This window comes from Rhinolophus sinicus, linkage group LG02 (genome assembly GCF_036562045.2).
Source record: "Rhinolophus sinicus isolate RSC01 linkage group LG02, ASM3656204v1, whole genome shotgun sequence".
NCBI classification, from domain to species: Eukaryota; Metazoa; Chordata; class Mammalia; order Chiroptera; family Rhinolophidae; genus Rhinolophus; species Rhinolophus sinicus.
The window spans coordinates 87047113-87069457 of record NC_133752.1 but is presented as its reverse complement, the minus strand read 5'-3'; the positions used below and the strand labels follow the sequence as shown (position 1 = coordinate 87069457).

General features: G+C 36.3%; 1 protein-coding gene across 3 annotated transcripts in view; it reads right to left on the bottom strand.

Annotated features, from left to right (window-relative positions):
- Positions 1-22345, bottom strand: part of ODAD2 (outer dynein arm docking complex subunit 2) — a 164057-nt gene that overhangs the window by 36518 nt on the left and 105194 nt on the right. For all 3 annotated transcript variants that reach the window (XM_074324752.1, XM_019731479.2, XM_019731480.2), the window contains one exon: positions 151-339. In XM_074324752.1, the coding sequence (XP_074180853.1) occupies positions 151-339 (189 nt within the window). The remainder of the gene's footprint in view (positions 1-150; positions 340-22345) is intronic.

The following is a 22345-nucleotide window of genomic DNA, read 5'->3' as shown; positions in this document are numbered from 1 at the left end:
TTAAATGAATTAACCAAAAATCTCACACCTCATAAGTGATGGATGTTAAACTTGAATCCAGGTCTTTGGACTTGAAGCTCATTGTTTTTGCCCCTACACCATGATATCTTATGACAGTGGGCATGTAAAATAAAAAGATGTGTTACTTACTGTATTTGCTAGTTTGGACAATAAAGGGACAACTCCGTAATCTGTAATAATAGCTAAGTTTTCTTGATCTTTTGCTATGTTGGTAATAGCCGCACATACACTTGCCAAAACTTCTTTATTGTCTGATTTCAGTAAATTGACAACAAGTTCCAAACCACCAACAAAAGAACGAACCATTTCTCCAGCATCCTAGATAACAATAAAGATGACACCAATAATAAACTGACATTTAGCATTTTTTTTAAAGCAAAAAGTAATAATAAGGCTGTGAGGTATGCCTGTGGCATGAAAAACAAATACAGTATAACTTATTTCTATATTATATATAATATCTATGTATGGATGTATAAAGTATGTATATATACATACACACAATTCAACAAATATTTATTGAACAACTGTTACATGAGTCACTGTGTTAACTATCGGAGATATAGAAGTTAATAAGATACAGTTGAATCTTATTATTTGTAGTAGTCATGTTCTATAAAAATCATCACAAAACTGGAATTAGTGAATAGTGAACCATTGCTCCTAAGGGCAATACAGGGTTTGGTGCCTGCAAGCCTCTGGTCACATTTTTGTCAGCTGATCAATACATAACCTTGTTTTATGTGTGTTTCTGTTTAAAGACATTTTATTTCATATATTGTTAACTCACTGACAGTGAACTCATGGCTAACACACTCTAACTGCTGCCTGAATGAAGCTTTCCTAACACGTATTTTCTCTGTAAGGCACATCACGGCCTTCTTGTACTTAGGAACATGAGACAGCACTTGTGCACTGTGCTTCAGCACCCTTTTAAACAGTGAAATCATCCATAAAAAACACAAAAATGTGGAAAATGTGGCACTACGTAGACTGCAACATGGATGCTTATTAACTGTATGAGAGCTGAAACAAGAAGGCGGAGCATCGTCTTGTTCGACCTCAGCTGAAAGCATGCATTTTGGGCTTCTCAAATTTTTCACCTCTCTGTGCATGTGCAAGAATGATAGAGAAAGTGCCATGAATATTGATTTTGGAGTCACAAAACATTTTAGCAAGTAAGCGATTTCCTGAACAGAATCTGTGAATAATATGGATTAACTATGTATTTACTTTTGCCATCATGTCTCTTAGAATCTGTGGGGAACATGGGCATTAAGAAATTGAAAGCATAATGAATAGCCCTAAGGGAAAAGGGGAAAGATATTGCAAATATATACAAGGGCATCTCTGCTGGTGTGAAGATTCAAGGAGTGCCTCCTGAGAGGATGTTTGTAAGCGAGGCCTGACGCCTGAGGCATTATCCAGGGTGAGGGGGATTCTGAGTGGAGGAATCAGCATGTAATTTTGACCTTAGAGTGAGCGAGAAGGTGATTTTCTTTTTCAATTTTTAAAATTAGTTTCAGGTGTACAAAACAATACAGTGATCAGACATTTACGAGTATATACCTCACAAAGGGATAACCCCAACAAGTTTATTACCTATCTGACATTGTACATAGTTATTACAGTATTATTGACTGTATTTCCTGTACTGTACTTTATATTCTCATGACTATTTTTTTTGTTATTAGTTTCAAGAGTACAAAACAACTAGTGATTAGACATTTGCACACCTCATAAAGTGATAACCCTAACAAAGCTACTACCCATCTGACACCGTACATAGCTATTACAATACCATTGACTTTATTCACTATGCTGTACTTTACATCCCGTGACTATATTTTTTAACTATAGTTGACATTCAATATTATTTTATATTAGTTTTAGGTGTACAGCACAGTGGTTAGGCATTTATATAATTTATAAAGTGATCCCTCCGCTAAGTCTAGTACCCACCTGAAACTATACATAGTTTTTACATTATTGACTATATTCCCCTTACGGTACTTTACAGCTGCATGACTATTTTGAAACTACCGATTTGTACTTCATAATCCCTTCACCCTTCCTCCCAACCTCCCTCCCATCTAGCAACCATCAATTTGTTCTCTGTATCTCTGAGTCTATTTCGATTTTGTTTGTTTGTTTATTCTATTCTTTATATTTTTTATTCTATTCTTTAGATTCCACATATAAGTGAGATCAGATGGTATTTGTCTTTCTCAGTCTGACTTATTTCACTTAGCATACTATCTTCTAGGTCCATACAAGTTGTTGCAAATGGTAAGAATTCATTCTTTTTATGGCAAAGTAATATTCCATTGTATAAATGTACCACAATTTCTTTATTCAATCGTCTACTGATGGGCATTTTGGTTGTTTCCATATCTTGGTTATTGTGAACAGCTACAGTAAATATAGGGGTGCATATATCTTTTCAAATTACTGTTTTGGATTTCTCTGGATAAATACCCAGGTGTGGAATTGCTGGGTAATAAGGTAGTTCTGTTTTTAATTTTCTGAGGAACCTCCACACTATTTTCAGTAATTAAAATATTTTAAGTGCCAAATACATATCAGGCATTTTATTTTCTCAGTTAAACCTCAAAATAACCATTCCAAATAGATGTTATTTCTATTTTAGATTTTGAAAACTGAGGTTCAAAGAAGTTGAACCTCATAAACTAGGTTGTATCTCTCATGAAAGTAGGGGTCATATTTTAGTAAATTTAGTGATTTTCATACATCATAAATCTGATCATCCCATCCCCATATACCCCAAATCCTTCTGTAGCATCCCCCCTCCCGCCCTTAGGATAAAATCCAAACTCACATGTGGCTTCCAAACCCTCCATAGTGTGCCCCCAGCTTCCCTGCCTTACCTTCCCTGCATTGGTACCCCTTCTGCAAACCCTCTTACGTGCCCTAAGCCAGTGGCACCCCACAGGAGCTAATAATCAGAATCCTGACACACACTCTCTAAGAATGTGATTCATCAAGTCTGAGGTGGGACCTATAAAAAACATCTGTGTTGCTAAAAACTCTCCTGGTGAGTTTGAACTTCATCAGCCAGTATTTGGAACACTGCTTATTAGTCTTTACAGTTTCAAGTCCTCAGACTTGTAAGTGTCTCCCAGCCTTTGCACATGCCCTTTTTGTCCCCTTTCCTATTAGCTTGGGAATTCCTACACATCCTCAGCTACTAAGGTATCATTTTCCTCAGGAAGCCTTTCCTGAACCTCAAATGTGGGTTAAACTGCTCCTCTTATAATCCCTGATTGTTCTATATTATAACAGTACTTGCCACTCTATGCAGTAGTGGCTTGTTTACCTTTGGCATTAAACTCTAAGTTCCAGGAGGGCAGAAACTCTGTCTTGTTCATTGTTTTATGCCCAGTGCCTATGCCAGTTTCTAGCGGTAAGTACATGCTCAATTAACATTCACTGAATTTGATTATAGGTGAACTGGCAGCTACAAAAGGAAGCTTTCACTGATAGCATAACAAACCAAACTAAGCTTTTAGTAAATGGTGAAGGGAGGACCCAAGTCAGATTCTTCCCAAGTGTAAGGACAAAACTTCTTTATCCATAATATCTGCCCCTCCCAATTGCTATGGGAAATGATGTCAGCAATATTGAACATTTGAATACAATTTATGATAGGACATATCAAAAGTTGATGTATTAATAAGATTATTAATAAGATTATTTTGAAAACACTGAATTGCCATTTTTTTCCTAAAATTCTACAACAAAGTTTTTTATGTAATATAAAAGAAATTATTATACTTTCAACTTTCATCTACATTGTCACCTTATTATACTTCTATGAATTAGGATGCAATCAAATCCTAATTGTAAACATGAATTTATTAACGTTCAGTCAAATATCCAATACAACAATCCAAATTACCCTTTGAGATACTTAGTAGTAGTAGTTGTTGTAGAAGTAGTATTTTCATGTCAGAGGTGAGGAAAACCTCAGAAGAAATGAATTAATATGGGAAAAGAAAAATGATAAGTGGCAGAAGTGGAATTTGAATCCAGATCTACCTGATGCCAAAGCTATTCTACAATATCACGATTATGCGAATCCCAACCACATCTTTGATCCAAATGAGGTGCAAATTCAAAAGCAAAAATAATGGCTCTTAGAATTCCAGGGTACTTCAAAAATGTAACCCAAAAGCTCAACTTTTCTAAGTGATGTTATATGTGTCAAAAACATAATACAGTTTTCAATTACGAAATTACAGAACAATTTTTTTTTTTCCTCAAGAACACTGGAGGAATTCTGGAAAGATGATGTGGCATAGTTTTCAAACCTCCCTATAAAAATGGAGGAACTACTACAGCAAAACAAAAAAGGAACAACATATACAATACTAGTCGACAAGGTATGTATACCAACTCCAAAATACGAGCAGATCGGGGCAAACTAGCAAACACTACAAAATCCACATGTAGTAAGAACATGCCGTAATCTGTGGAGGGAATGCTTACACAATTCCTTGAGAGCCAGGGAAACAGAATTGCCATTAGGTCTCATTGAAAAGCTCACAACAGCAATAGAAGCTAGGAATGGACTTTCAGCTCTAACTGATAGGTAAGACTAAGAAACTGCCACCAGTGGGGCTGATGCTGCTGAAGAATTCTGTAGGTCTGAGTCCTGTGAATCCTTAAGACTACAAGCTGAAGCCCTCTCCTAGGACAAAGCCCCACACGGAGGAGAAACTACTGGGGGTTGTATCCAAACTGAGCAAGGCAAGGACAATGGGATGAAGGGATGAGAAAGTCCAGATAAAAAGAGATGAGGGGAGAAAAGGAGTCCAAACCTACTCTCCATCACTGTGAAAATAACAGAAATGGGATCTTGAGACCCATGAGATTAGAAATGCTACCCTGGCCCACATCTCTCTCTTTAAAAGACCATGAAAACGCATTTCACTAAGAAATGAGTAACGTAAAAACACTACAATCAATTTCCATATGGAGTAATTATAAGAAAAAAATGAGGTGAAAGAATTATAAAAGCAATGAAAAGAAGATAAAATTAGAATTATTAAAGCTCATAAATTAGGTGATTAGTAAAAACACAATTTCCATAAAGAATTAGAAATAAAGTTCATTTTGGAAATGAAGAGTAAACTAGAAGGAACACAAGGACAAGAATGAACAAACAACATGGGCAGTATTTTTAAATAAATAGAAGATGTAAAAACTCCGAAATGATGGAAAAAGAGCTAACAAAAGACGCATTAGAGCTGATTGTCCGGCTAGGTCTTATTTTTGGGGAAACATGGTATGGTATTATCCTTAGACTTTTCAATATTAATGTTTCATGCACAGGGGAAGAGAATAACATACGTAAACTACTCGAGAGATGATGTGAATCGAGGTTCTAATATCCAGCCAAAAGGAACTTCAAGTGTAAAACTTTTACAAACATGGAAGACTTCAGGGAATGCTAACACAGGGCCTGAGCAATCTACTTGAGAAGGAGTGGCATACCTCCAAAAAGACTAGGAAGACATTGAGAAAAGGACTGCAGATTTCTGAAAATCCTCGGTTTCATTTCCTTCAGGATAAGGTGTAAATCATTAGCATGACACTCAAATATTTTCCCTATCTGGCCCAACCTCATCCTCTTGCCTTATTCCCCAATCTACTCTTTTGCATAAACTGTACTCCAGCTTCCAGAATTATTGTTATTCCCTAAAGTATCATGATTTTTACATCTTTAACTATTATTTTCCTTACCTGGATGCTCTTCTAAACTCCTGTTGAGCCCTGAAAACTCTGACTCGTCTTTTTTTTTTTTTAGGTCATAGAGATTGTTTTATTCATTTATTTTAGTAAATAGTAAAATTCACCTTTTTTGCATTATGGTTCTGTGAGTTTTGTCAAACACATATAGTCACATAAGCACCACCACAGTCAAGATATAGAACTGTTCCATCACCCCTCGAAATTCCTTCATGCATCCTGTTATAGTCGGTATTTCTTCCTACTCCCAGTCCTTGGAAAGCTTTTATCTGTTTTCTGTCCCTATAATTTTACCTTTTCCAGAATGTCTTATAGGTGGACTGATATAGTATGAAGTCTTTTGAATCTGGCTTATATAACACATGGGAAATTAATCCATGGTGTTGCATGTATCAGTATTCTATCCATTTGTGTTGTTAAATCACATTCCATTTTGTGGATGCACCACAATTTGTTTGTCTATTCCAGATGAAGGGTATTTGGGTTGTTTCCAGATTTGGGAGATTATGAGTAAATCCTGTATAAACTTTCATGAGTTGTTTCTTTTGGGGAGCATAACATTTTTGGGGAGTAGTTAGGAGTGGTATAATATTATATTTAATTTACAACGTTTGCTTATTATCCTTTCAATACTTGTAAGGTCTATAGTGATGGTCTCTTTTTTATCTCTGATATTGGCAATTTGTATCTTCTTTTCCTCTTGATCAAACTGACTAGATGTTTATCAATTTTATTGTTTTGTTGTTTTTTTTGTCAAGAACCAGCCTTTTTTTTTTCTATTGGTTTTCTGCTTTCAATTTCATTAATTTTTTCCTCTTAACTGTTATTTCCTTCCTTCTGTTTATTTTGGGTTTTATTTGCTCTTCTTTTCCTAGTTTTTAAAAATGAAAACTTATTCTTTTTAAATTTAGGTGTTTAATTCTACAGATTTTCCTCTAAAAGGTGTTGTGGATGCATCCCACAATGTTTGATATGTAGTGTTTTCATTTTCATTCAATTCAAAATATTTTCTAATTTTCCTTATGATTTCTTTTTTTTTCCTTGGTTCATGGTTATTTAGAAGTATGTTTTAAAATTTCAAAACACTTGGGCAGCTATCTTTGTGTTATTGAACTCTAGTTAGTTCTATTATGGTCAAAGAACTTGTATGATTTTAATTTTTATGATTTCTTAAGGTTTGTTTTATGGCTCAGAATTTGGTACAACTTGGTGAATGTCCCAAATGCAGTTAAAAACAGTGTATATTCTGCTGTTGTTGGGTGGAATGTTCTATAAACATGTTATACATGTTATGTTAAGTTGGTTGGTACAATTGTTAAGGTCTTCTATATCCTTATTTGATTAAAAAGAGAACTATTGAAATTCCCAACTATTATTATGGATTTTTCTATTTTTCTTTTCAATTTTATAAGTTTTTGCTTCATGAATTTTGAAGCTGTTTTTAAGTGATCATAGAGATTTCATATTAAAATAGGATAGAGTAAATCCTACAGATAAGTACAAACAATAGAATGTTCTATTTATTCCTCTTAAGAACTTAATTTAAATGCAGAATGGTCTTCATGCATAGACCATGTAGGAACAGTTACTTTTGTTCTATTCTTTAGACTAACTTGGTGGTCTCAAACTTTAAAGTTAAAAATCCTACAAGATTGTACACTGTTGTAGTGCATGGATGATTCAGGAATATACAAGGATAAATTTAACTCTGATTTTTTTTCTTATGTACTTACTTTAGAGCTCAACTTTTTATTAAAATGCACCTTCACATTATTTTCTTTTACCTTTATTGTACTTGGGAATATTGAAATTAAAAGGTTACTTTCTCAGCCAAACTTCTATGAACTACTTTTTCCCCAATAGATTAACCTGAGGTTCTGTGTCTCTTCAATCATGTTTTTTTCTATCATAGCACCTGAAATTCTTTTGCTACATCTATAAGTAGTGGTCCAAGAATAATTTAACTATTTCTCCATTGCTTGCTTTTTTATTTTTATTTTTTTTACTTTAAAAAAATTATTTCTCAATTATAGTTGATATACAATATTACATTAGTTTCAGGTATACAACATAGTGATTAGACATTTATGTATCTTATGAAGTGATCACCCCAAAAAAGTCTAGTACCCATCTGACATTACACAGTTATTGCAATATTGACTATATTCTTTATACTGTACTTTTACATCCCCATGACTATTTTTTATAAGTGGCAATTTGTACTTCTTACTCTCTTTCACCCTTTTCACCCATCGCCCCAACCCCCCTCCCATCTGGTGACTATTAGTTTGTTCTCTGGAATACATCTTATAATAGCAGCTTAAATAACATCTCTTCCATGAAAATTTCCCCCACTCCCCTTCTATGTATTGGTCAGTCTCTTCCCTCCATATTCTTGTAGACATTTTACTCCAAAATCCATTCTCTCATCCTTCTGTGTTTTCCAAGCCTCGATTTTGTTTGGGTGTTTATCTCACATACACAAGCATCAGGAGAAAGTGTTTCTATACCCCGGAAGTAATTCTTGACTGGCCTAAGCCTATTCTGGAAGTCTCATTGCCTCTGTCTATTATTTTTTTTAGGGGTGGGCTAGATATGGCCCAATTAGGGCCAATGATTTCTGAGATAATGTCTCCTAGGAATCTTCTGGAAAAGTTTGCCTATTTATAATAAGGAATAATCACAGGTCACACTGAGACTGGCAGAACAGAAAGGGGAAAGAAAGCAGCCTGGGTCCTTGATGACACAACTGAGTGTTCAATCAACTAACCCCAATACTGATTTGGCCATTTGAAACCAAAGGTATCTATAGCCATTTTTCTTTATATTGTAGTTATTTTCTTTTAATTTTTATTGGTGGATACTGGGGAACAGCATGTTTTTCCAGGACCCATCAGCTCCATGTCAAGTCGTTTTTCAGTCTAGTTGTGGGAGGTGCAGCTCAGCTCCAGGTCAAGTCACTGCCTTCAATCTAGTTGTGGAGGGTGCAGCTCACTGGCCCATGTGGGAATCAAACCGGCGACCTTGGTGTTATGAGCACTGCGCTCTAACCAATGGGAAAACCGGCCACCCCAGTAGTTATTTTCTTCTGGGTCCTTTCCCCATTGATTTGTGAGCTCTTCAAGAAAAGACCCCTGGCATTGTTCTTTGATTCTCCCCTGGGACATAGTCTGGTGTTGGTCACTCAGTGGACTTTCAATAAATGTTTGTTGAATTATGAAAAAATAAAAGGAATAAGGGAGGTGTAACTTTAAGATATTATACTTAACCACAGCCACAAACACTAAAATGAAAAGAGCATTAACTCTGTAAGATGCAATATAAATTGATAAGATCAATTCAACCTCATAGTCTAGTGACTTCCTGATTCTCTCGTTGCTTTATCAGTAGACACAGTAAGCCACAGAACTGGGGCCATACTGGGAACAATAACAAAAGTGATCACATCTGCCTCTGATCCAAGAACTTCCTAAGGTGCATGGTATGAGATACAGAGAGCCAAAGTCTCAATGAGCTCATGGGCATGGCTCACCAAGGCCTTGTAATGTTTACAATCTGTGGGACAGTGAAATGTTAAGACCCCTCCAAACCTACAGACCTATCCAAAATTTATTTATTTGTTTTGAAGGTGAGACTTCATTCTTTCTTTCTTTTTCCTTTTCATGTTTAAAGATTTTAAACTTATGACGACTTGCCTAACATAGTTTCTATGGAAAGGGAGACAGTATATTTGAAGATGGAAAAAGTAATTATACTGCCAAAACTGTCTTTCACTAATGCTAAGTGACTGGGCAAATTCACTACATTTTCCACCTTCTCACATATCTTAAAAACTAGTCTTTGCCAATTTCACCACTGGTACTATATTGGTTATATATAATTCAAATTTTCGTCTGTAATAGAAAAACCCTGATAGTAGTGGTGGTAGTAGTAGTAGTAGTAGTAGTAGTAGTAGTAGTAAGAACAACAAGAACAGCCTAAATTTTTTGCAGTTTACAAAGGACTTCCACATACATATTTCATCTGATACAGCTCTGCCAGAAGGCTCCATGATATCCCCATTTTATAGATAGGAAGGCTTAAGGTTCATGTACAGTTAGTGACAGAACTAAATATCAACTTTAGATTTCCTGATTTCTCATTTAGTGTCTTTTCATTATACACTGTGTGCTTAGACTTGGAAGTACCAATAATTATACAGAGGATGCCAAAAAGAATGTATACACATTTTAAGAAAGGAAAAAACTGTATTAAAATTGTAATACTCAATATTACCAATAACGAAAGATGAATACAAGTCATGTATATACATATGTTTGGAACCGCCAGTATTTATCAGATTAAAACTAATTTTTAAACAGTGAGAAGAATCTTCACAATTTAGATGGTTAACAATTTCCAAAAAGATGAAGCTATTTTACCAATGACATTTCCTAAGACAAACAAAAATAGTAATCAAAAAGGAGAATATAAAACCCTTCTATACTGCTATTAAAGTAAAGCTTGGATGGATGAATAAGTAGGAAAAGATATCAAGTTCAAATTAAACAAAATTACATCAAATACACAAATAAGATGAACATGAAATAGCAAAATACACTTGGTTAAAGTTCAACTAGTAGGAAAATATGTATTAGGATATTACTTAGAGATTAATGAATAATACAGAAAACTGGATATTTTGGCATAGAGCAATTAAACTAATGGGTATGAAATTCCTCCTCTTGCTTCCAGTGAAAAAACTGGTAGTTTTCTGATGAGGTGAGATAAACATAATGCAACTTTAAAGCATATACAAACAAGCATAACAAGACTTAAGAGAAAAATGTTATCCAGAAAGGCTATAAAAATCCTGTTTTGTGCCATGTAGAGACCATACGATGCATAATATAGTATTTGAAAAATATTTAAAAATAGCACATTGCATATAAAAAAAATGCAAAAATCCTACATTCACATTAGAATAGCATGTCAAAGAAACCAAAAATAAACAGGCAAATCTTGTCCTAGAAGTATATCAATAAATTAAATGCTTTTAAAATTATAAATACAACCCACATATACTCAAGGAAAACAGACTGTTTATGTACCTCTATCACAATAAGATCCTTGTTCTAGTTCTAGTAGCTAGCAAGTCCTACAGCCATATATATATATATATATATATATATATATATATATATATATATATATATATATATAGCCCAAAAAATATATACACATTTTAAGAAAGGAAAACTGTATTAAAATTGTAATACTCAATATATATCGATAACAAAAGACAAATACAAGTCACATTTTACTTCTACAGTTACAAGAGGTGCTCAAAGTGGTTACCCCCAGTGTCCAGACACTTTTGATTACGGCGAACTACTGCTTGAGCAATTTGACCAAGGTGTCCACTTGTATACATTTTTTTGGCACTTTGTGTGTGTGTGTGTGTGTGTGTGTGTAGAGAGAGCTGATTTAGAATTACCTTACACTTTCAAAGGTAGTTCTTCAAAAATCAAAATTAGAACATCAATGTTCACCCTTTTGCTTCTGAACTGAAGGGAAAAATAAATTAATCTCAGGTAAAATAAATCATACAACCCTCATAGTCTAACATACCAGAAAATGCATTATACATTGAGGGTGACTTTATCCAATTAAATCACAAGAAAAATAAGAAAAATAAATGTAATGGTTTTGATTTTTTTCTACTTCCCTAGCCTAATTTAAAATAAGTTTTATAAATATCACAGACAACTGTGATTTTCACATTTTACTATATCTTGTGTTGATTCAGCTTTAGATGCAATATTCTGTTAACAAAGAGGTCTAACTGGTGAGATACCATTGTGTATCCAGAGGCTTTTATAGCTAATTAAATTATATTCTTAACTAATGATGTATTTGAAAGATTATAACAAGTACAAGGTGCTAAACAAATTTAAGTCATATTATCATAAAATAGCTATTATTTATAAAACTATGTAGATATATGCATTTATGTGTGTATATTTTAAAATTTTTAAATATTGTATATATTTAATTTTTCCCACTTATACTCAATAACCCACAGATTAAGATAGATAAAGTGAGATGACATCATAGAAATGGTGGCGTGAGGTGAGCCTCTTGAACGTTCCCCTGAAATTTACAACAAATTGAACAACTGTAATTCCACAAAGGACTCCCTGCAGCAGACAGGAAAGACTAAGAGATACCCAACTGAAATCATCTAAAGGTGGGCAAACTGGGCGAGCAGGGGAGAAGGGAAGGGGCAAGTACGGAGATACAGGCTGAGCGGGCACAGGAGCAGACCTAGCTTGGAGCTCTGAGCTCACTGCATTCCGGAACTACCGCATTCCATGAGAGAGAGACAAATTTGGACTGCTAGGGCTCCGCTTATGGCCCACAGTTCCACCTGAGGGATCAGCATATAACACAGCTGAACCCAACACTCACGGCAGAGACCTCGGAGCAAAGACTGAGGGAAAAAGGATGAAATGGTGGTGTAAGCCCTCACTGCCAATCAGAGTATGGAAGGCTTAGGCACAGAGCCTAGCCGCTCCCTCGCTAGCCTCCCAGAGATCTCCCCAGCCCAACCCTCCCAGTGCTAGAACGCTAGCAGTGTCAGATCAAAATAACGGAATATTTGCAGTTCTGAAAACTGCGGCCCACAGCCATGGACTTGCAGCCATGGTTCCAGTGAAGGGAAGAGAGCCTTGGGTGCAGGATGGGCTGTGCTGGTGGTCACTGCCATTGCTCACAGCCACCTCTCACAACCCACCCAGCACCTGCCCCCACCTATCTGGGCAGATCTCTGCAAGGGTAAATAGAGCTGCTGAAACACACAGGCCCTGAATCTGGTGCAGGAAGAGCTTCGGAACTTCAGAAGGTTTCCACATCCCCCAATGGAGACAGTGCCCTGATCCCAGGCAACCTACTCACAGAGGAGAAGCCCACCTTCCAGGAAATGTCCCCATTGTGTGAGAAGCCAAAACAGTGCAGAGAAAATTTAACACTACAGCATGAGAGAGAAACAATGGCTACGGTTGGAAAGAAAATAAAGCATTCTACCAACACCTACTGGAAGGCAAAGAAAAGACCTCTTCCTACCAACCTGTTGCAGAAACCACCCCTATAAAAGCCTAGAAAGAGAAATAATAATTTATTAATTGCCACAAATAACCAAGATAACAAAGCAGGTCAGAAAGAAAATGAAAAGTCTCCAGAAAATGAACTTAAAAACATGGAAATATGTGACTTAAATGACAGAGAATTCAAGATTGTACTTCTGAAAAAACTCAATGAGATGCAACAAAACACAGACAAGCAGTTTAATAAACTCAGAAACACAATCAAAAAACAAAATGCACATTTTACCAAAGAGATTGAAATTTTAAAAAAGAACTAAATAGAATTTGTGGAGATTAAGAACTCAATAAAAGAAATGAAGAATGAAATAGCCAGCTTAGGTAATAAAACTGACCAGATGGAGGAAAGAGTCAGTGACATAGAAGATAGAAATCTAGAAATGACATAGATCGAAGAAGAGAGAGACTTGAGAGTTAAAAGAAATGAAAGAACTCTACAAGAACTTTCTGACTCCATCAGAAAAAGCAATGGACATACCATTAAGAAAAATGGGCATACCAGAAGGAGAAGAAAGGGAGAAGGGAACAAAGAGTATATTCAAACAAATAGTTGATGAGAACTTACCAAACTTGTGCAAAGAACTGGATCCTCAAATCCAAGTGCAAATAGAACACCTAATTACCTCAACCCCAACAGGCCTTCTCCAAGGTACATTGTATGGAAGCTGTCAAAAATTAACAACAAAAAAAGAATCCTCAAGACAGCCAGGGAAAAGAAGATGGTAACCTACAAAGGAAAGCCCATGAGGTTATCATTAGATTTTTCAGCAGTAACTCTACAAGCCAGAAGGGAATGGACTCAAATATTCAAACTATTAAAAGAGAGAAATTATGATCCAAGAATGACATATCCAGCAAAGATATCCTTTATATATGAAGGAGGAATAAAGACCTTTCCAGACATACAGAAGCTGAAGAAATTTTCTAATGAATGACCTGCACTACAAGAAATACTGAAGGAGGCTATTTGACCAGCATAAATAAGGATAATTTGTGACAACAAAAACATAAAAGGGGGAAAAGATAATAGACAGTAACAAAAAGGCAAAGAAACAATGGGCACACAGTCCTACCAGAAAACCAAAGATAGAATGATAGTAAATCTTCACATGTCAATAATCACCCTAAATGTAAATGGACTGAACTCACCAATAAAAATGCACAGAGTAGCAGATTGGATCAAAAACCTAAACCCAACCATATGCTGCCTCCAAGAGACACATCTCAGCTACAAGGACAAATATAGACACAAAGTGAAAGGGTAGAAATTGACACTCCAAGCAAATGCTATCCAGAGAAAATCAGGTGTAGCCATAATGATAAAACAGACTTCAGGATAAAAAAGTTAACAAGAAACAAAGATGGACATTTCATAATGATAAAGGGGACTATACAACAAGAAGACATAACAGTCATCAATATTTATGCCCCCAATCAGGGAGCACCGAAATATACCAAGCAACTACTAACAGAACTAAAGGGAGAAATTGACCAAAACACAATTATAGTAGGGGACCTAAATACATCATTGAGAGCTATGAACAGATCATCCAAAGAGAAAATAAAGAAAGAAATAGCAGCTTTAAATGACACATTAGATGAAATGAACATTGGCATTATATAGAGCACTTCATCCTAGAACATCAGACTATACATTCTTTTCTAGTGTACACGGAACATTCTCAAGGATAGACCATATATTGGGACATAAAACTAGGCTCAGTAAATTTAAGAAGACTGAAAGAATACCAAGTATATTCTCTGATCACAAGGCTTTCAAATTGGATATCAACAGCAAAAAGAAAGCAGGAAAAAACACAAATATGTGGAGATTAAACAACATACTTTTAAAGAACGACTGAGTCAAAGAAGAAATAAGAGGAGAGATAAAAAGATACATAGAAACAAATTACAATGAAAATACATCCTAACAAAATTTGGGGATGCACTAAAAGCAGTTTTAAAAGGAAAATTTATATCATTACAGGCCTATCTCAAGAAACAAGAAAAATCCTATATAGATAACATCACATTACACCATAAAGAGCTAGGAAAAGAAAAACAAATGCAACCCAAAGTCAGCAGAAGGAAGGAAATAATAATAATCAGAGCAGAACTAAATGAAATAGAGAACAAAAAGACAATAGAAAAAAATTAATGCAACAAAGAGTTGGTTCTTTGAAAAGATTAACAAAATTGACAAACTCTTGGCTAGACTCACTAAGATAAAAAGAGAAAAGACACAAATAAAATCAGAAATGAAAGAGGGGAAGTCATCATGGATGCCTCAGAAATACAAGGGATCATCAAAGACTACTACGAAGGACTATATGCCACCAAATTCAATAACCTAGAAGAAATGGACAAGTTCTTAGAAACATATAGCCTTCCTAAGCTGAATCATGAAGAATTGGAATACCTAAATAGATCAGTCACCAGTAAGGAAATTGAATCAGTCACCTGAAACCTACCCAAAAGCAAAAGTCCGGGACCAGATGGCTTCACTAGTGAATTCTACCAAACACTCAAAGATGATCTAATACCTGTGCTACTCAAACTCTTCCAAAAAACTGAAGAAGAGACAATACTCCCTAACTCATTTTATAAGGCCAAAATTACCTTGATACAAAAACCTGGTAAGGATAACAAAAAATAGAAAATAACAGACCAATATCTCTGATGAATACCGATATAAAAATCCTAAACAAAATTGTAGCAAATTGAATGCAACAATGCATTAAAAAGATTATACATCATGACTAAGTGGGGTTCCTCCCAGGGGCACAAGCATAGTTCAATATATGCAAATCAATCAATGTGATACATCACAAGAACAAAATAAAGGATAAAAATCACATGATTATATCAATAGATGCAGAAAAAGTATTTGACAAGATACAACATCCATTTATGGTTAAAGCACTTAATAAAATAGGTATAGAAGGAAAATACCTTAACATAGTAAAGGCAATATATGACAAACCCTCAGCTAATATCATAATTAATGGTGAAAAACTGAAGCCCTTTGGTCTACAATCAGGAACATGACAGGGCTGTCTCCTATCATCTCTGCTTTTCAACATAGTATTGGAAGTCCTAGCCAGAGCAATTAGGCAAGAGAAAAAAATAATAGACATCCAAATTGGGAATGAAGAAGTTAAATTGTCACTTTTTGCAGATGACATGATGCTATATACAGAAAACCCTAAATACTCCACCAAAAAGCTATTAGAAACAATAAACGAACACAGTAAAATTACTGGCTAGAAAATCAATGAACAAAAGTCCATTGCATTCCTATATATTAACAATGAAATCTCAGAAAAAGAAATTAAAAAAAAAAATTCCTTTTGCAATTGCAACAAAAAGAATAAAATACCTAGGAATAAACTTAACCAAGGATGTAAAAGACCTACCTACTGAAAACTGTAAGACATTTTTAAAAGAAATTGAAGAAAACAAAGAAATGGAAAGACATTCCGTGCTCATGGGTTGGAAGAATCAACATAGTTAAAATGGCCATATTACCCAAAGCAATATACAGATTTCATGCAATCTCCATCAAAATCCCAATGGCATTTTTTAAAGAAATAGAACAAAAAAATCATCAGATTTGTATGGAACCACAAAAGACCCCAAATAGCCAAAACAATCCTAAGAAAAAAGAACAATGCTAGAGGTATCAGACTCCCTGACTTCAGCTTGTACTACAGGGCAATAATAATCAAAACACCATGGTATTGGTAGAAACAGACACACACATCAATGGAATAGAATTGAGAACCCGGAAATAAACCTACATATATGGACAGATAATTTTTGACAAAGAAGCTAAAAACACACAATAGAGAAAAGACAGCCTCTTCAATAAATGGTGCTGGGAGAACTGGAAAGCCACGTGCAAAAGAATGAAAACTGGACTGCTGTCTGTCACCATGTTCCAAAATTAATTCAAAATGGATCAAAGACCTAAGCATAAGACCTGAAACAATAAACTGTGTAGAAGAAAACATAGGTTCTAAATTTATGGACCTTGAGTTCAAAGAGCATTTTATGAATTTGACTCCAAAGGCAAGGGGAGTAAAAGCTAAAATAAATGAATGGGACTATATCAAACTTAAAAGCTTCTGCACAGCAAAAAACAAACAAACAAAAAAACCATTGACAAAATAAAGAGGCAACAAACTGAATGGGAGAAGGTTTTTGCAAACAACGCCTCCAATAACGGGCTAACATCCAAAATATATAAGGAACTCATACAACTCAACAACAGAAACACAAACAATCCAATTACTAAATGGGCAGAGGACCTGAAGGGACATTTCTCCAAAGAGGACATACAAATGGCAAATAGACATGAAAAAAATGCTCAACATCACTAATCATCAGAGAAATGCAAATCAAAACCACAATGAGATATCACCTCACCCCAGTCAGAATGGCTATCATCAACAAGACAAATATTAACAAGTGTTGGAGAGGCTGTGGAGAAAAAGGAACCCTCATACACTGTTGGTAGGAATGCAGACTGGTGCAGCCACTAAGGAAGGCAGTGTGGAGGTTCCTCAAAAAATTAAGAATAGAATTACCATATGACCCAGCATTCCCTCTCCTGGGTATCTACCCAAAATATCTGAAAACATTTATCCATAGACATATGTGTTCCAGTGTTCCCTGAAGCTTTATTTATGGTGGCCAAGACATGGAAACAACCAAAGTGTCCTTCGATAGATGAATGGATAGGAAGTTGTGGTATATATACACAATGGAATACTATTCAACCATAAGAAAAGATGAAATAGTACTATTTGTGTTAACATGGATGGATCTTGAGATTATAATGCTAAGCGAAATAAGTCAGACAGAAAAAGCAGAGAACCATATGATCTCACTGATGTGTGGTATATAAAACTGCAAAAAACAAAAGAACAAGACAAACAAATGAAGAAACAAAAACTCATAGACACAGACAATACTTTAGTAGTTACCAGAGGATAAGGGGGGGTGGGGTGGGGGGAGGTAGATGAGGGTAAAGAGGATCCAATATATGGTGATGGAAGGAGAACTGACTATGGGTGGTAAACACACAATGTGATTTATAGATGATGTAATACAGAATTGTACACCTGAAATCTATGTAACTTTACTAAAAATTGTCACCCTGATAAACTTTAATTATAAAAAAAAAGACAAATGAAACAATTTCCTGTTGATCAAATCAAGATACATCTGAACAGTGAGTTGTGTGGATCAGGCTAAGAAAAACACTTGAAACCATAATCTAGACAGGAAAACACAAAAACTATATGAAATAGTATATTCCAAAACAACCTCAAAACAAAACAGGGAGTCTCGAATTATGAAGAGATTATTTCACAAAAGTTTACTTGTTGGGTCTGTTACATCATTTTTGTACAAATATGTGGTTAGCTTCCCAGCTCAGCAGATAAGATTCTATTCAACTCATAATGAACCTGAAATATATTATACTAACTGTAACTAATCCTCATTTTCATGAATGTTCTCATATTTGAAGCCAGGTATCTAGTTTACCTTATTTTATGCAATATGTACCATTGACTAATTTTCATATTAAATAGTTTCCATAGGCCTCCTTTCATATTTATCAAACTTTCTCATAAAACATATCCAAGAAATTAACACAGAATTCCAGATGTGGTCTGCCTATGGCAGAGTGTAGTAAAACTCTTGTCTTCTGTGATCTAGAAACAGTACTTCTGCTGGTGTGGCTAACTGCATGCACTAGTTGTTCACATTAAGCTTTGAATCAGCCAAAATCCCAGTATCTTTTACAAGTTAATTATTATACAGCCAGGATTCCAACCTCCTGCACTTATGGGAATTCTAGCAAAATTGGGTTGAAAATTTTTCGTAGAAAAGAGATAAAATTTTTTATGTAAATTTCACATTATAATCACGTAGGTTGATTTTTTTAGAAATATAAATGCCTAAGCTTCAATCTCAATATATAGAACAGGGGTAGGGCCCTTGCATAAGAATATGTGTGTGTGTGTATACATATATATATATATATATATATATGTATACACACATACACACATATATATACATATATATATATATATATACATATATATGTGTGTATATATATATATATATATATATATATATATATATTTTAATGCTCTGAAGGTAATGCGTATCTAGAGCGAGAATAACTGATCTGCATTATTATCAAATTGTGTTGCTGTTACTTCCAAAATCATAGCATCAGTGTAAAAATGATTAACTCAAATGCCCTCATTTAGTTTAACAATAAATAGAGGAGAAGAAGCCTCTGGTCCTAACCTTCTGTAACAACAATGAGAACAGTGGCAAAATTGGCAAAATCAACTTTTTCAGAACTCTCAAACTCAAATGAAAGGAGTGTGTATTCAAGAAAAATGGCTGAATCTCAGGAAGAACGTCGAGCTTTATGTCATTTTAATGTTCCCTATTCCCATCCACCCTCCCCTGCTCTGTAGTAACCTTGAACACAAGCAGCCTTGCAACCATGGTATCTGGGAAAACCTGTAGCCTAGCAGCCACAGGAGGGAAAGAATGGGTTTAGAGCTCCCCAAAGAACCTCATTCCAACAGAATTGTCACTATTTAACCTGAATGGCAACTTCTAGGGAAAACTCCAAAGGCTTGTCTTTACTGTACCTCAGGGCTCATTCAGTGAGGAAAGTCCTATCAGAGGCAATTATTTAACATAAAACTATGTGAGATATTAATATCAATTGAAACAAACAAGAGGCAGGCCAAAAAAACATTAACAGGAAAATCTTGGAAATGAGATGTCTATAGAGGGCTTTGAAAAATTCCAATATATTCCTGGGGATCTAAAATGCCACCTGCAAGCTCAGCGTTTTACAAATGCCCAGAAAAGACTGGAAATAGCCCTAACTGCTTACCTCTGATTGACCTTGAGGCTCTATGAAAGTAGAAGGGAAGGATAAGACAAAGTTGTAAACTGTTGGAGTGTTCAATGTATGCCATAAAATGCACACAGAACCCCTCACCAAACAGTGAGAACTCAATGGTACAGAACATTTAAGAAAATCTCTGTCAACTCATTAGCTGACCAATGAGCTAACTGAGCAGAGATATCAGCGGCCACACTGACAAAGAATACAGACAGTTCAAAAGTAGTCCAAGAAAGTCACTAACAAACAACAGCAAAAACAACAAAAAATAGCAGCAACATAACCGCTGGGAAGGGGGAAATCTGATTTCCAGAGTTTCTACATTATATTATTTAAAATAGCAATTTACAGCAAAAAGTTATGAGGCATACAAATAAAAAGGAAATTATCTACCTAAATATGCCCCAGGGAAAGAAACCAGCCAATAAAATCTGACCGTAAGAAAGTCTATACCATGGTGGACTTATTAGATAAAACTTTAAAATAGTTATTATAAATACGTTCAAGGTACTAAAAGAAACCATGTCTAAACAATTAGAATTTGAAAACAATGTAGCAGAAAGTAGAGAATATCAGTAAACAGTTTTAAATTATATAAAAAAGAATAAATTCAAAATTCTGGACTTGAGAGAGAGAGATCCAAGATGGCGGAGTAAACACCATGCCTGCATACTTCCATGAACACATTTAAAAAAATACAACTAATTTATAGAACAATCAACCTAGAGAACCATCTCAAGTCTAGCCAAACAGAAGTCCTATATCTGGAAATATGAAGAAGCCACGTCGAGACGGATAGGAAGGCTGGAGACGAGGAACTGGCCCCAAACCTCCCTATGGCAGTTGAGAATCAGGATGGCTACCTTGGCCCCAGATGTTCCTCCCCAGAGGAGTGAGGGACCCCAGACTCCCACACCAGGCTCCCCAGCCCAGAGTACTGGTGCTGGGAAGAAGAGCACCCACAACATCTGGCTGACAAAAACAGTGGGGACTCTAACCATTCAGATAAGACAGAAGGCTGTGGGAAAACCCAGACGTTCTTTTAAAAAGCCCACGCACAGACAAACACTCGCGCACAGGCACTCACTTTGAGCTCCAGCGAAGGGACAGTGACTCAGGAGGCCTCGGACACATACAGAGGGCAGATTGAGGAGTGTAGCTTCAGGGGGAGGACTAGAGGACAGTTAGCCTTTTCCTGGTGAAGGGGCTCCTTCCCGAGCAGCTGGCCAGCGGACGCCATCTTTCCTATGTTGAGCCCGCCCCCACAAGCCAAATCCGAATCTGGTTGGTCTGATGAGCTCTGCTGCTCCGCCCTGTTGACTCAGCTGGTACTCCACCTCACCCAACTCGAGCACCGCCAGAGGCACTTTCTCCATGAGCAGCCAGCCCTGCCAGTGTTGCATTCTTTCTAGGAAAACTATCGGAGTCCACAGACCCCAGGCTGGTGGTGACTGGCCTCATTGTGCTCTGAGACTTTTGTTGAGTCACACCAGGCTCAGCACTGGCATCAAACCAATCTGCATTAACCTGGTGACCATAACTCTTCCCTCTCTAGCGATGCCCTGAGACCCTGCCTCACTTAACTCATATACCACATGAGGCTTTATCAGTGGCTCAACCTTAAGTGAGTTGGCAGGTGGCAGCAGGCCTCTGGGTATCCTGGCTTTTTTTCGGAGTTACCCGAGGCCTGGTACTGTAGCAGCCATCCTCGGTTCACAGTGTGGATTCTCCCACATGCCTCCAGGTTTAGCACAGGCAGCAAAGAACTGCAGATCTATTTGTAGCTCCTACCAGTAGCCCCAGCAGTCAGTGGCTGACCTGGTTCTGCACCAGCGCCCCTCCCAAGAGGTCCCAGAACCTACATACTTGGAGGTTAGCTTCAGACCACAGCAGAGAATCACCAATTAGCCCCACAAATGGCACACACAAAAGTTGGTCTCAACAGGCACCAGAATCTGCTAGGGTGAATCCTACTCAGTGGTATAAGCCTCCCACACAGCAGCCCATAAGTAATGGAAGTGGCCAAACCTCACAGCCAGTCAGCCTGAAGGTCAATCCCACCCACTGAGTGCCAATAGCCATCAAGGCTCAACTATAACAGGAGAGCACACACAAACTACACAAGTGATACTCCCAGAGCACCTGGCTCAGGTGACCAGGGAGACTGTGCCACTGGGTCCCACCTACTACATAAGGTCACCAGGCCAAGACTGGAAGACATAGCAGAGCTACATAATACATAGAAACAAACAGAGAGAGGCAGCAAAAATGAGGAGACAAAGAAATGCATCCCAAATGAAAGAACAGGAGAAAAATCCAGAAAAAGAACTAAATGAAATGGAGCCAAGCAACCTACCAGATACAGAGTTCAAAACAATGGTTTAAGGATGCTCAAGGAACTTAATGAGAACATCAACAAAGAGAGTACAAGCATAAAAGGACATAGAAACCATTAAAAAAA